The sequence below is a fragment of the Sorex fumeus genome, unplaced genomic scaffold (genome assembly GCF_029834395.1).
Source record: "Sorex fumeus unplaced genomic scaffold, SorFum_2.1 ptg000063l, whole genome shotgun sequence".
NCBI classification, from domain to species: Eukaryota; Metazoa; Chordata; class Mammalia; order Eulipotyphla; family Soricidae; genus Sorex; species Sorex fumeus.
In genome coordinates this window covers 12221850-12237396 of record NW_026606120.1, presented here as the reverse complement: position 1 = coordinate 12237396, position 15547 = coordinate 12221850, and the positions used below count along the sequence as shown (strand labels likewise).

Genomic DNA, 15547 nt, shown 5'->3' with positions numbered 1-15547 from the left:
TGCAGAGCCAGGAGTAACCCCTGTGCATCGCCGGGTGTGACCAAGGGAGGGAGGGAGGGAGGGAGGGAGGGAAGGAAGGAAGGAAGGAAGGAAGGAAGGAAGGAAGGAAGGAAGGAAGGAAGGAAGGAAGGAAGGAGGGAAGGAGGGAGGGAAGGAAGGAGTATGTCAGGCCAACTAGGGTCACAGGATGACAGAGCTGGTTGGAGTTGCACTCACCAGCTTCAACTCTCAACAAAGGAATTCTGGTGCCAAAAGCTTGTCAGCAACTGCCCTTGCATGTCCCGACCCCAGAGACAGAGTCAAAGGACTGAGTGAGTCCAGCAAACAGTGCTGAGCTTCAGCCTTGCTCAGAAGCAGTCTTGGCCTCATTGTGGATCATCATCCGTCAGTGGGCTCAAGACCACACAGAATTATTCCTTCTGTACACTCTGACCCACATTCTCGTTTAGCCTAATAAAAACAGTGAATGATGAGTAGATGATTCCTTCTTAACTCAAGATATGACCAGAGCTTTCATTATGATACTGTAGCTAGTCCCCCAAAGAGAGAGAGATGTTGGGGTGAAGGAGGCACAGTTGATCAGTGTAAAATGGCAAGAGAGCAGGACTACAGGACAAAACAATTCTACAGGATGAGTCACAGGATTAAGATGAATTGGCTTCAGTTTCCTGTAGCCTCACCTGCCGTCTCCAGCCAACTAATGCCCATTGGTCAGAACCCAGGAGAAAAGGCTTCAAATTCCTTCTGAATGTCAAGAAAACATCAGCGGTGTACATTTCATTTTAGTTGTTAACATTCACTAAAGCCCATGCATGGTTTGACTATTCTACTTTTCAAAAACTCTGGGAGAGGTAATGATTTTCAATATTACCTTTTAATGAAAGAACTTTCTTGTTTTTTTTTTTTTAATAAAATACTTTTGAAATTTGTCTTAAAGTAGAAATTCTTCACGTGACAGGATTAAATCCCTGGCTAGTTCCATAATGTTGTGGCCACAAATTGACTTTCACTTTTTTCACATATGCTTTCTTAGTATTGTGGTAAACATATAAGTAACTGGCCATCTTGGTGTCCCTCGCCCACACAGGTTCTCCTCAAAGTCGAAGTCTGTGGACAAATCTGATGAAGAATTGCAGTTCCCAAAAGAGCTAATGGAGGACTGGAGTGTGATGGAGGTGTGTGTAGACTGCAAAAAATTTATCTCGGAAATCATCAGCTCAAGCCGACGCAGCCTGGTGTTGGCCAACAAGAGAGCGCGGTTAAAAAGGAAGACGCAGTCTTTCTACATGTCATCTGCAGGCCCCTCAGAGTACTGCCCCTCTGAGAGGACTATCAATGAAATCTGAGCCTGCGCCATGGGGCTGCCTGGGCGTCTGCGTCTCCGTCTCCGTTAGTGCAGGAGAACACTGGGCGGGCCCATCTCTCCCAGCCAGGCTTTTAGTTCATGGGCTCGAATTTGCATTAGATCAGGCGTTTGCTGCATCACCGTGTTCCACAGACTTGAATGCCGTGTTCCTACCGATCTGGTGTGTGACCGAGTCTCCGTTGCTCATTCACGCTGAGACAGGACAGGTCTGAAGCTTGCCTCTGTGTGTATGTGGGTTTGGAAGACAGAAACTTTTTCCCCCCTTCGTTCAGTTCTTTACTGATCCTCACATAATTTCCTGACAAAGGCCAAAAGCTTCTCCTGGGAGAAAGCAGCCTCACAAAGGTGTCGATATGAGCACAGCTGAGCAGTAAGTCATATTGGCACTCTGACGCGACAGTGTTCTAGCTAATGTACATAGTGATCCCACCAGCCCCCTCCACACTGCACACCTGCAGGCAGCCGGGGCCAGACAGTCTAGCCTCTCACCGCACAAGTCTGTGGATCTGCTAATACTATCACACTTCCTTTAAATTATTGTTGCTCTGAGATAAGGGCTGCCGGGAGACTTGGTTCCTGCAGACAGGTACAAAATAATCAGAATAAGCTGTAACCCCAAGTGGGTGACCATTTCCTCTGAGCTGCTGTGTTTGCCCTACATTCTCCTGGGCAGATAACAGATTTTCAATCCCGCTCTTGAATGTATTGTGGCGCTAGTCGTTTCATAACACAGGTCTGAGAATTAAAGTTCTGCAGGAAAGATCAAGGAAGGTTCAGAGTTCGTCAGCAAGTTGGATTATCATCTCTTCAGCTCCGTAGAGGGCCATGAGAGCCCCTGGACCCAGGGCAGTGTCTCTCTGCAGGAGCTGGGCTGCAGCACATACATTTTCTGCTACATTTTCACAGGTGTATATTCTAGCCCTCGCATTGAAATTAAGTCACAATTTGGTATGTAAGGTCTCAAAGTAAACTTTATTTTTATAGATGAATTTTGAAAGACAAATAATTACCAGTTCTTGGAAAATTACAGAAAAACATAACCTCCTGAGAGGCTTTTGTACAAGTTCACCTTGTAAATGACTTGAATGAATGCAGTGGGTTTTTGATGACTATAGTGTGGAGGGAAAGCACTGTATCCCAAAAATTTTAGGGATGGTTTTGCCCATACCATGACCAATACGTTCTTTTTTCGTTATGCTTAGAAATGACCCATCAAATTGCCATGAATGTTTGGAATATCAGTTGATGCCATGCACTGTACTTTCATAAAAGCTATGAGACACATCCATAGTCAACACTATGTACCATTTAAAAAAGTTTTTTTTTTTAATTTGGGGGGGTCTCACCCAGCTCCATGCTTGGGTGGCTCCCAGCGGTGCTTGAAGGACCATGCGGTACTGGAGATTGAACCCAGGCCATCCTGCATGCAAAGCATGACTGCACCGTTTAAATCACATTTCATACCACATCAAGAACATTTTCTATATTAAATTAACAGTAATACCTCAAAAACTGCTCTGGTAGTAGTTTTTAATGGATTGAAAGTTAAAAGTTTAGTGAATGGCTTGATATTACTTAAATTTATGAAATAAACTGCCAATTGACTAAAATAATGCATGTTAACAGTTCTTCTGTATTTGCATGTAAAAGTGGGCCACCAGAGAACCCTTACTGATTATACACAGTGTTTAAATTATTTTCAAGACTTTTAAAAATAACTTTTAACATTATTGTGGGTGAAAACAATTTACAAAGGTTGATTTGAATTCTGTACCCCAGATGGTTTGGTGGGAACCAGCTCCACTGAAGGCCCCAGATTTGAGTCTCCATATAGAAACATGCCATAGAATAGTGTGTTTCTTCAAATACTGGCGAGTTTACTATTGTCGTTAAAACCTAAGAAATCAAACCACCAGAGTGAGAATTTCATTCACAAGGCACTTAGCTATCTGGTGTATATATATGTGGCCTCTTTTCTTCACAGTCTTGATACTGTATAGACTGATCTGGGTATTGCCACTCACCTGAGCATTAAAAAGGAAATCCTTCAGCAGCATCCGTGAAGTTTGTCACGTACCTTAAAGAGGCCAAGCAGGTATCTGTCTACGTGAGACCAGTTGTAGAAACTAGTATACGACCACACAACACAGTTAATATTGTTTGTAAAAATATCAACTTAGCATCACCTTTTAGTGCCAAAACAAATTCTAGCAATTAAACCTGCATTATCCATGATGTGTACCTAGCACATCACCCAAGATAGGTGAACTGTAGAGGGCAACTAAGGAACAGCTTGTGGATGTGGTTTTACAATCCTTGGCATCAGACCGTCAGGCTCCTTACAACTTCCTCCTTCCTTACTACTGAAGTTAACATGTCTTCGAAGCATTCCTCTTTGTCCCTGTTTGCAGTTGTTCAGCATTTTCGTCTGATCCGTCAACAGCATTGTCATTTCCTGTCAGGTCTCAGAGCCTGATGTGTCCTAGAGCTTTTGTACACTCTTGAGCAGTTGCTATCCCCGACTCTGACCCCCCAGCTCCTTCCTTTAGACCCAGCACACTCCTGTGTCCTGTACCTCATAAAGTTGCCCAGCTAGGGGGTCCTTGTTTCCCTCCCCCATGACTTAATTTTCAGTGTCAGAATAAGAAAGGTTGTAAATACTGTAATATATTTATTAATATTTGAAAGGTATTCAGTGAATAATGGGAACTAACTCTCCCAAGGCAAGTAAAAAATTAAATATTCCATAATTTCGTTAATTTAACAGTCTTACTAGAGTACAGGTCTTAAGCCTGTCAGAATAAACCAGAAGGTTGTTATGTAGGAGTTTCACAAATGATCTTACCTTTGGAGAGATTGTGTGAATAGCACATGAACTCGTATCATGAATTTTTAAGGCTTTTATTTTTCTAATTGTATTAATATAGGGCTGGATTTAGGTATCCACTTAAGGAAACGTGAAAATTTTTTAATTATGTTGCTATTTGCTGAAAGCAAAGTAGCAGGAAGTTTTGTACAGGCAAAACTGTGGAAAGGCCTTGGAGAAACGTGTAATGCAGGCTGGACTCTGACCTGGGTTCCTGTGTGTACGAAAGACAGGCGTTGGTGGCATTCATAGTGACGTGATGGTACTGAACACTTCCCGTTAAAGTCTTTGACTTTCCAATTTGTCTAGGGAAAAATAAAATGACTTTCCATCATACTTTGTGTGGAGTTTCTATTGTAAAATGGTGGTGTCTCTTGCCCTCTTCCTGTTAGAAATCGTCTAGGTTAGGAAGGCAATAACCCCCTCTTTTTTTTTTTTAACCTGTAGTAACTTCTGATCAATATGCAAATATAATCTGATGAGGGCCACATTTGAAAAGAAACTAGAAATGGAACTATTATGTCACTCTACCTTTCAGGGTTCCCATGTGTGAGGCTTCTCTCTATCTCCATCTCTCCCCTCCCGCTCCCTCTCTCTTTCCCCTTCCCCCCATAAGAAAATCAAATTCTGGAGCCAGAGACACAATACAGTGAGTAGGATGCTTTCCACCCACCTAACCCGGGTTCAATCCCCGGCATCCATATGGCTCTGAGCATGCCCCAGCATCCCATATGGCTCAGGAGTAAGCCCTGAGCATCAACAGGTGTGGACCCCCCAACCCAACCCACCCAAAATAAGTTCAATTTCTATATATAGTTTATAACATTTTATTATACAAGACACATACATGGTGAGAAATAAGTATAGACAGGCAAAGCTTTTGTGATATGTTTTATTTTTCTAAATAGACTTTGTTTTCTAGATCAAAAGAATTGCAAAAGGGCTGTATTTTTCAAATGTCCCATGATAAAAAAAAAAAATTACCTGAAGTAACCCTTAGAAGCTTAAGTAAAATTAGATTAAACTCGGAATGAAGTTAGGAGAGTTCTGTATATTAGCTGAATAGCACCACTGGCCCTCTTCATCTATTACACATAACGTGGTATGGAGTCTAACATGAATCCACTTACACAGCCAATTCCTTTCTTTGCTGGAAGTGTCTGAGGGTCTCCTTCCATTGAAATGCCTCTGTGAAATGTGTGTAATGCCACTTCTCTGTGTATCTGGCTCCTAACCAAATGCTCGATGCTTTTCTAAGTCCAAGGACTCGACCTGTGCCTCCCAGATACCAGAGACAGAAAATTCAAAGAAGAACAAAACTTTGGGTAACCCTCATTTGCTATATCTTTTGCTTCCCAGCTCCGTTTGAAAAAAATATATATATGTGTGTGTGTGTGTGTGTGTGTATATGTATATATATAATATATATGTAAGCACAGCATAACATTACCAAGTTTCACAAGAGAACTCCTAGGAAAGGACTTCCTAGCACTTTCCACAAATCTCAGGGCTTCGGGGTTTTTTGTTTGTTTGGTTGGTTGGTTGGTTGGGGGAGTCAGGGGGATTTATTTTTGGGCCAAACATGGGCATGCCCAGAGCTTACTCCTGGCTTTGCACTCAGAACTCACCCTTGGTGGGCACCCTGGACCATATGGGGTACCAGGGATCAAACCCAGTTCAGCCGCATGCACTGTCGCTCCAGGACTTCGTTTTCTGTTCTCTGAGGGAAGTGCCTGTACCCGAGCAGCCACAGCCATGCTTGCACTGTTCACCCAGGTCCTGCTCTATCTTCCCTCAGAGCAGCCGCGGGCCGTCTAGAAACACATCCCTTTGCCCACCAGCCCCCAAAAAGGTATTTAAGAACTAAGAACCTACTATTTTATTTAAATGCCTACACTAATTATTTCGAGTGGAGTTGAATTTGTATCCTTGTTCTGACGTCTCATTAAAATGTGTGCGATTTCAAATTTAGATTTTACTACATAAAAACATTTGGCAGCTCTCTTCTGCCGGATTTTAAGTGAGTGACAAAACTTTGAATAATATTGAAGCCGTGGAAACAAAAGGACATCAGAATTGACAGGACCCTGCTTTTTATTTGTTTTTGCTTTTTGGGTCACACCCAGTGATGCTCAGGGGTTCCTCCTGGCTCTGCACTCAGGAATTATTCCTGGCGGTGCTTGGGAGACTATATGGGATGCTGGGAATCGAACCTGGGTTGGCCGCGTGCAAGGCACACGCCCTACCCACTGTGCTATCACTCCAGCCCCAGAACACTGCTTTTTAAAAGTGGGCTGTGAAGAATAGACTTCAGGAAGTTCATTCAGATCCCTAAGTTTTCAGAGCTACAGAGCCGTCTATGTACTTGAACCTGTGCCTTGTCTGACACAACCAGAGTTTCAGATTTCTTTTGCTACCCAGAGGCTCAGCGCTGAGAACGTGCTCGGAGAGCTCTGCCAGCTGTTAGAACCTGAGCATATGTCAGCTGAAGAAAACTGGGAATTCCCTGTGGTTAGCAAGGAGCAAACTTGCTCACTTCAAGTTAGCCTTCACCCCTTGTTTTGGGGCCACTCCTAGTGGTAGGAGGCAGAAGGGATCATGCAGGGTCAGTGCAGGGGCTCCAAAATGCAACCTTATGCCCCAGCCCTTTGAACTATCTCCCAAGCCTTCTGTGTATTCTTTGCTTTACTATACCCTTGTGGCTACAGGAATCACCCCGGTCCCTTATTCTCGGGTGACACAGCAGAGAATGTCATATCCCAACCTCTCCCAGGAGCAGTACTGTTTAGGAAAACGAAATGCCAAAGAGGAATTGAGGATTTCTGTAGGACTAACCTGAATATCAAGTTTCTAAGCCAACAGTGTGGGAAAGCAAGCAGAGAGGAGAAAGACAGAGAACGGGTACATCCAGTACAACGGGTACTGGAAACTGGAGACTAGAAAACAGAAAACGGGGGGCTAGAGCGAGTGTATAGGGGCTAGGGCGCTTACCTTGCATGCCACTGACCTAACTTCGACCCCTGACATCGCATAGGGTCCCCAGAGCACTACTATTAGCACAGAACCAGGAGTAATCCTTGAGCATCACTGGGTGTGGCCCCCCAAACAAAAAACAGGAAACTAAAATACTTCTACTTTTTAGAGGGAAGAAACTTGTATCTGAGACATTCCCAAAATAAGTCTAAGAAGATTTCAGCTTGTCCACTAAGAAGATGAGGCTTGAGATTTTATTATAAAAGGTCCCTGGGCAAGATATAATCTGCTAAAAATTCTGGTATGCAATTTTTGTGACTGAAATCTCCAGGCTTTCTCAGAGTTGGGGTGGGCTACCTCCCCCTACTTCCCAATACACATGAAAACACTGGCAGTCACTCCCACAAACCAACTCCAGCACCACCCTGTAAGCTCTACTATGGGCCTTGCTTCAGAGACCCATAAATAAATCTCAAAAGAGATCAAAAGCCGCAGTTAAGCTTGGACCACCACATGGCTGAACAGACTGGGGTAAGTCGGAGGCAGGTGTGTTGGCCTGTGTCTGCCCAAGCAGAGACCCCAGCAGCCACTTGCTTTCACAATCCAAAATCACCGCCGTACCCCCAGCCTGACTCCACCATCTCAGAACAGGCCTCACCAACATATAATCTGCTGAAAATTTGGGTATGTGAGTTTTGTGACTGAAATTTCACTCCAGCCCCTCTGGCCCTCCCGTTGATCATCGATTTGCTCGAGCGGGCCCAGTAACGTCTCCATTGGAGACTTTGTTGTTACTGTGTCTGGCATATCGAATACTCTCAGTAGCTTGCCGGGCTCTCCGAGAGGGGCGGAGGAATCGAACTCGGGTCGGCCATGTTGGCTGCGTGCAAGGCAAATGCCCTACCACTGTGCTATCACTCCGGCCCAGCCCCTCTACATTACCTTATTTTGAGATTTTTATACATTTTATTTTCATAAAGTAGTTCACAATAGTTCATTTCCAGACATTTTCAGGGTCGGGACTGGCTACCTCTCCCCACCTTCCTGTACTTCCAGAAACCTCAGCAGTCACATCCACACCCCTAAGCTTCCACCCAATTGAAAAGCTAGTCCAACCTTAACATCCCAGTAAAAATACCAAATGTCCTGAACAAACACCATGACCTCTTAGCACCTGTTTGTAAACCATAATGCATAAAAGGAAAAAGAGAACAAAAGGAAAGTGCCTCCCATAGAGGGAGGCTGGGGGTAGGGGTTAAGGGTTGGTGGAAGGTGGTAGGGAAATGGGACACGGTGGTGGAAATGTACACTGGTAGAGGGGTAGGTGCTGGATCGTTGTATGACTGAAACCCAATTATGAACAGCTTTGTAATGGTCTATCTCATAGCTATCTAATTTTTTTTTTAAAATTTAAAGTGGAGGTGTGTTTGGTTTTAACATACTTGCTTTTATTCCCTTATTGGGCTTAAATGGCCCCAGAATGAAATACAACAACCTTCACACACTTCCCTCTTATTGTGATGGGGAGATGCTCACTGGTTGGGTGGCTTTTTGAATATTATCTGTAATGAACTATTGTGAACTACTTTATGAAAATAAAATGTATAAAAATGTCAAAGTAATGTAGAGGGGCTGGAGTGATAGCACAGCGGGTAGGATGTTTGCCTTGCACGCGGCTGACCCAGGTTCAATTGCCAGCATCTCATATGGTCCCCTGAGCACTGCCAGGAGTGCATAATTTCTGAGTGCATAAGCCAGAAGTAATCCCTGTGCATCATCAGGTATGACCCAAAAAGCAAAACGAAACAAAACAACAAAGTGATGTGAAGTTAATGCTTAATTCAGTCAGCTTAATTAATGGCTGTACTCCTACATTTAAAAAAAATTAAAAAATGAAAGTCCCTTTGGGGCTGGAGCAATAGCACAGCAGGTAGGGCGTTTGCCTTACATGCAGCCGAGCCGGGTTCGATTCCCAGCATCCCATATGGTCTCCCGAGCACCGCCAGGAGTGATTCCTGAGTGCAAAACCAGGAGTAATTCCTGAGCATCGCCAGGTGTGACCCAAAAAAGTAAAAAAAAAATTAAAAATTAAAAATAAATAAAAGTCCCTTGGTCAGCCTATCATCATAAAGGTTGTTTTTATGATCCACAAGCACTAAACTCACTTGATTGTAGCTGGAGACCGCGGGCAGCTGGCTCACATGACAGTTTACAGTATTCCTCTGGGTGCAGCCACCGCAGAAGCACCTTCTTCATGGAACAGAGGTGACTGGGCCCCTCTCTGTTCCAGAGTCGCATTCACTGGCCAAAAAGATGAGTGAGGTCTGTAACAAGGCAGACTCTGAGAAGTGACCTGGTTTCAAGTATCTGAAGTGGCTCTAACTAAATGGTGCTCCTGCATAATGGCAAAACAGCCCTCAGAAATGGAAAAGTTCAGGCCTAGAGCGATAGCACAGCGGATTGGGCGTTTGCCTTGCACGCAGTCAACCCGAGTTTGATTCCCAGCATCCCATATGGTCCCCTGAGCACCGCTAGGATTAATTCCTGAGTGCAGAACCACGAGTGCATCACCAGGTGTGACCCAAAAAGTAAAAAAATAATAATAAAAATAAAAAGAAATGGAAAAGTTCCTGCATGTTCCTGGGGTTCAATTTTAAAGCAGTGATACTGGGTGAAGTGACCTGCAAGGTGACATTTAGTGGGGAAGGTCCAGCATGCTGGATCAAACAAGTGCACACTAGGACTGACCAGGAATAACCCAAAACTTCATTACGACTCCAACTGTAATGAGAAACTGACACAGAGGGTTTTTCAGTTTGTTTTTTGCTTTGGGGCCACACCCAGAAATTCTCAGGGTTTACTCATGACTCTGCACTCAGGAATCCTGGTGATGCTCAGGGGATCATAAGGGATACCAGGAATCGAACCCAGGTTGGCTGCATGCAAGGCAAATGCCCTACCTGCTATACCATTGATAGCTCCAGCCCCGACACAGATATTTGTACACCTTAACCAACCCTGTCACCAAAGAAAGAAATGATCGATAAACTCTAAAAATGTTGGTAATAAAACTGATTGTGTATATTCAATAAACACAAGGAAATAGACAAAATAGGCTTCACTTGTTTGAGATTTGGGAAGTCAAGCAAATACAATATTAACAGTAAGGCACTGCGTTCATCTCCCAGAATTTAAAAAACAAAAACAAAAAACCAGAAACACAAGTTCACATGCTGAAAGCAAATCCCTTTATGCCAGTCATTTTGTGCCAATAATGCCTGTTTATGGTTCATCTCCCAAGCCCATTTGGGAGACAGGGAAAGACCTTGTCTGCATTGGCCGAAGTCTTTCTCCCAACGTGGTATAAATTTCTGTGGAAGACTGAAGAGAAGTAGCTATAGGAGCCATAATAAGTAAAAACGTTTTGCATTGCATTATAAAAGGAAGCAAATACAGACAGCTCTTGCCATCCAGCCTGGCCACAGTGACAGAAGTCCCACGACAAACAATACCTCCTGTGTATGGTACTGAGGTGGCTGGTGTAAGAACCTGTCCTTTCTGATTCTTAGCACTTCTTTTAAAGACTCTTCCTTTTTTTTTCTTATAGTTCAGATTCATGTTTTCTTTTCATTTTTTATTGAGTCATTGTGAAGTACAAAATTACAAAGTAATTTATGACTGTTTTAGGCGTACAATGGTTCACTAGTGTCCACTTCCCTCCACCAATGTCTCCAGTACCCTCTGCCCCGCTCTCCCCAACTGCCTCCATGGCAAGCACTTTTCTTTCTGGGCACTTTGGTTTACAAAACTGTTCCTGATAGGGTATCATACATGCCCCTTATACCTCCTTTCAGCACCCCATCCCTCTCCAGGGCATCCTCTTCCTTAACCAGTGTCCCCTTCCCTGACCTCTCCTCCATAACTCCCCCCAGGGGTGAGCATCTTACAATTCTGCTCTTCATTTCTGTAATCTCTGGGTACTTGTTATTCCCCTACAATGTTTCCCTACATCCCACATATGACAGAGATTGTTCTGTCTGTTCCTCTCACCCTGACTCACTTCACTCAGCCTCATACTCTGCAGATCCAACCACATAGCAGCAAATTGCATGATTCCATCTCTTCTTATGGCCAAATAGTATTTTGTTGTGCGTATGTGGCAGAATTTCTTTTTCCAGTCATCTGTTCATGGGCACCTGGGATGTTTCCAGATTTTGGCCATCATAAATAGTGCTGCAGTGAACACAGGCATGCAGGCATCTTTTCTACATTGTGTATACCCCATCTGTGCCAAGTAGGACTTAGAGAGAGAAAGTAACCCAAGACATTTAAGTCATTTGCCATCCACAGCTCTCAGCTGTTTAATTTGCAAGACCAGGCAAACACCCTCTGCAAAGTTCCATTTTTTGGACCAGTCTGATATTCAGAAAGGACCTAAATGGAATTCACTCATTTATTTATTCTCAGATTCTGACTCATGTGTACAGAATGTACCTACCCTCCCTGAAGTGGCTACTGAAATTGCCTCTTACCTGTGATCACGGCTCCATTAATACCTCCTACTGCCTACTTCCATTGGCAACTGTTGCAGAATGGGGGTGCTCCCCTGGGGCACTCAAGAGATCCAAGAGGTCCACCAGTGATTCTTGGGCAGCTGGGCATCAACCCAGCACATGAGTACACTGATGCAGTGCAGCTTCTTCCCTGCAGTGTGGGAGTTTGGGGGAGTTGGGGGGGCTAGTTTCTGGCCACCCAGGTGTGGTGCTGGGAACCTCCAGGGCTGCACCCAGTGATGTTCTGGGACCATGTGATGACAGGAATCGAACCCAGGAGCACACCAGCCAAGCACCCTGCTGTTCTATCTCCAGACTCTGCATCTTCTTTTTATCCATTTCACTCAGCACTGACCACCCCACAACAGTGCCCCATGAAGAGAGACAGCGGCCCTGAACTCATGACCTTTTTACTATGTCCTTCTTCTCTAGTGTGATAACTAACTCTTACCAGCAATCATAACAGTTTGGTTAAAATATATTTGTCAGGGCAGGAGAGACAAAACAGCAGGTAGGGACCTTGCCTTGCATGTGGCATACCTTGGTTCAATCCCGGCACCCATATCGTTTCCTAAGCACTGCCAGCAGCGATTTCTGAATGCTGTCACGTGTAAGACCTGAGCAGCACCAGTTGTGCCACAAACACAACATACATGTCAGCTGAGTAGAAATTTTAAAATGATTAAACTATCTCATATCAATGTAGTCAATAGAATAAGGATGCTAAAAAGGTAAGATTTTTTTTGCCGTAATTGTTTGGGGGCCATACCCAATGGTGTTTGGAGCTTAATTTTGGCTCTGAGCTCAAAGATCACCCCTGGAGGGCTCAGGGGCCCATTTGTGATGCTGTGGATCAAACTGAGGTCAGCCACATTGTAGGTGAGCACCTTATGCACTGCACTCTCTCTCCAGCCCTACTAAGGAAAGTTTTGTATTAGATGTCCTATGCTGTGTAGGATCAGCTGGTATCTATATATTAATACAGTGCCAGAGAGATAATACAGAGTAGCACAAAGGAGACGGTGCTGATTGCGTATTTCTTCATGATAAATTGTCCCTAAACTGTAGCTTAATAACATTACCCTGGGCCTTTCCATGGGTCAGGCAACAAGGAGCAGCTTTAGGTGGGTGGTTTTGGCTGGGAGTCTCAGAACTGCTGTTCCAAGAACCTCTGCAAGCTGTAGTTAATGAAAGACTCCACTAGGACCAGAAGATCGCTTCCGGGCACCTCGGACACGGCAGTTGGACACCTCGGGTAAGGGACACAGAGCAAGCAAGTGCAAATCTGGGCACTGTTTATGCCCCAGGTATGGAAGTCACAAGGCATCCTGAAACATTCTACAGTTCCCTGATCACAGGGAGGACAGGGCTGTGTAGGAAGCTGCCCCTTCCCCAACCCCCCATGACAATGAGTGGGCATACACCTGACCTGAAACCTTTCCAAGGAAAGGGTTTCCCAAAGACTACTGGGAGAAAAGGGTCGTGAACCACTCAGATCCCACGATCACAATCACGATCATCCTGTTGTTCGTCAATTGCCTCGAGCAGGCACCAGTAACGTCTCCTTCTTCCCAGCCCTGAGATTTTAAAAGAGTCATATTCAATGCTCTTTCAGAGTTAGGAGAATGAGCCCCAATCATTCTCAGATCCCATGCTTGATAATAGAAGCAGTGTGAATTAGAAAGAAGTAAAAGTTAAGTGAAGAGATCAAGGTTAGTTGCATGTTGGCCAGGAGGCAATGGAATCTCTTACAAAAGGAGATGGTTTTAGGGGCCAGAGTGATGGTAACACAGGGAGGATATTTGCCTTGCATGTGGCCAACCCAGGTTTGATTTGTGGCATCCCATATGGTTCCTTGAGCACTGCTGGGAGTAATCCTTGAGCACAAAGCCAGGGGTAACCTGAGCAATGCTGAGTGTGGCTCCCCCCTCAAAAAAAGGAAGGGATGGTTTTATTTAGACTTTTTCTGTGAAGGGCCAGACAGTCAATATTTCGGGCTTTGTAGGCCTCTCACAACCCCTGTCATGCATTCTGTGTGTACTTGGGGAGACGGAAAATATTCAAAACTATTCATAGCTCCCAAACTACAGTTTGCCAACCCCGACCTAAGCAAATAGTCCTGTAACAACTGGAAACAAACACAGAGCCCAGTGAGCAGGCAAGGTTAAAAAACCAAGTGTCCCAAAAAAGCCAAAACCGGGTTTCATTCCAACTGCAGTATCGAAAGAGGTGGTTGGGCTAAGGAGAGTGTCCTTTGTCGTCCAACGGACTTGAGGTGTGCAGGGCTCAGCCTGGACAGAGACATCTAGCTTCTTTTATAGGGGTCGGGATAGGAAGGGGAATGGGACAATACCCAGGAGTGCTCAGGGCTTACTCCTGGTTCTGTGCTCAGGAATCACTCCTGGTGGGGCTCTGGGAACACTATATGGTGCCGGGAATCAATCACATGCAAGGCAAATGTCTTAAACCCTGTCCCATCCCTCCAGCCTCTGAAACCTGTATTTAACTTTCATGAATACTAAGCCTCAGCCATAAATAGAGTTTGGCTAGGCAAGACTGTTCAGAGAGTTAAAAAAAAAAAAAAAAAAGAAAAAAGAAAAAGAATCTGACCCAAGGAGTTCATGACAGGCTAAGCAGTTAACGCCCATCCCTTTCTCCAAATGAGACCAGGCTGGCTGGGTAGACTTTTTTTTTTTTCTGCATTTTGGGTAACACGTGGCCTTGCACAGGGGTTACTTCTGGCTCATGCACTCAGGAATTACTCCTGGCAGTGCTCAGGGGACCATATGGGATGCTGGGGATCGAACTCAGGTCGGCCACGTGCAAGGCAAATGCCCTAGCCCTCCAACAGATGTTTAGAAGCCAAAATTTTACCGTCCTAAATCAGATGCTGTCTTCATCATTCATTCTGATGCCAGGTGAGAGGGAGTTCAGACTACCCAGTACCACCACTTTGCCGTGCAAGGAAAAATCTCTCTCCGATCCCAGAACTGCTGACACCGCAAAGCAGAATATGTCACGACCACCCCGATGTGGGCCACCCGGCTCAGCTCTCGAGAGCCGGTGAGCAAACCTGAGGTTTCTGTCAACAGCATCCCACACACGTGTGGTTCCTGGGAAGAGCTGGCGCGGTCTTCTGTGTCCTCAGATTTCATTTCTGACAGATTCCAAAACCACGTTAATAAACTGACAGAAACTAAGGAGAGGATATCAGTGTCTGGATTTATTTCTCTGCTTTTTTCTTCTTCTCTTCTTTTTTTTTTTTTTTGGCAAAAATAAAACACCATAGGGCAAATAGCGTGCCATCAAAATGATCACATTTTTCCTGATACTTCTCTGAGAAACAAACCCAGTTGGTTAGAACAGACACAAAGACAGAGTATGTCCAGAAACAAATATGAAATATGGATGCTACATGGAACGTGCTGTAGACAAGTCTTTTTTAAAACTTTTTAATTTAATCACCGTGAGGTATACAGTTACAAAGCTGTACATGATTGGGTTTCAGTCGTACAATGTTCCATCACCCATCCCTCTACCAGTGTACAATTCTTACCACCAATGTCCCCAACTCCTACCCCTCTAGCCTGCCGCTATGACAGACCTCTCTCTCTCTCTCTCTCTCTCTCTCTCTCTCTCTCTCTCCCCCAAACCCCACTCCTTTGGGGCATTACGGTTTGAAATACAGATACTGAGAGGTTATCATGTTTGGTCCTTTACCTACTTTCAGCACACAGTTTTCATCCAGAGTGATCATTGCCAGTTATCATTGTCACAGTGGTTCCTTCT

At 44.6% G+C, this 15547-nt stretch overlaps 1 protein-coding gene across 4 annotated transcripts in view; it reads left to right on the top strand.

The window, feature by feature from the left end:
* Positions 1–4566, top strand: part of SPIRE1 (spire type actin nucleation factor 1) — a 91315-nt gene extending 86749 nt beyond the window's left edge. For all 4 annotated transcript variants that reach the window (XM_056126685.1, XM_056126684.1, XM_056126687.1 and 1 more), the window contains one exon: positions 1088–4566. In XM_056126685.1, coding sequence (XP_055982660.1) covers positions 1088–1346 — 259 coding nt within the window. In that variant the 3' untranslated portion in view covers positions 1347–4566. The remainder of the gene's footprint in view (positions 1–1087) is intronic.
* The last annotated feature ends 10981 nt before the right edge of the window (positions 4567–15547 follow it).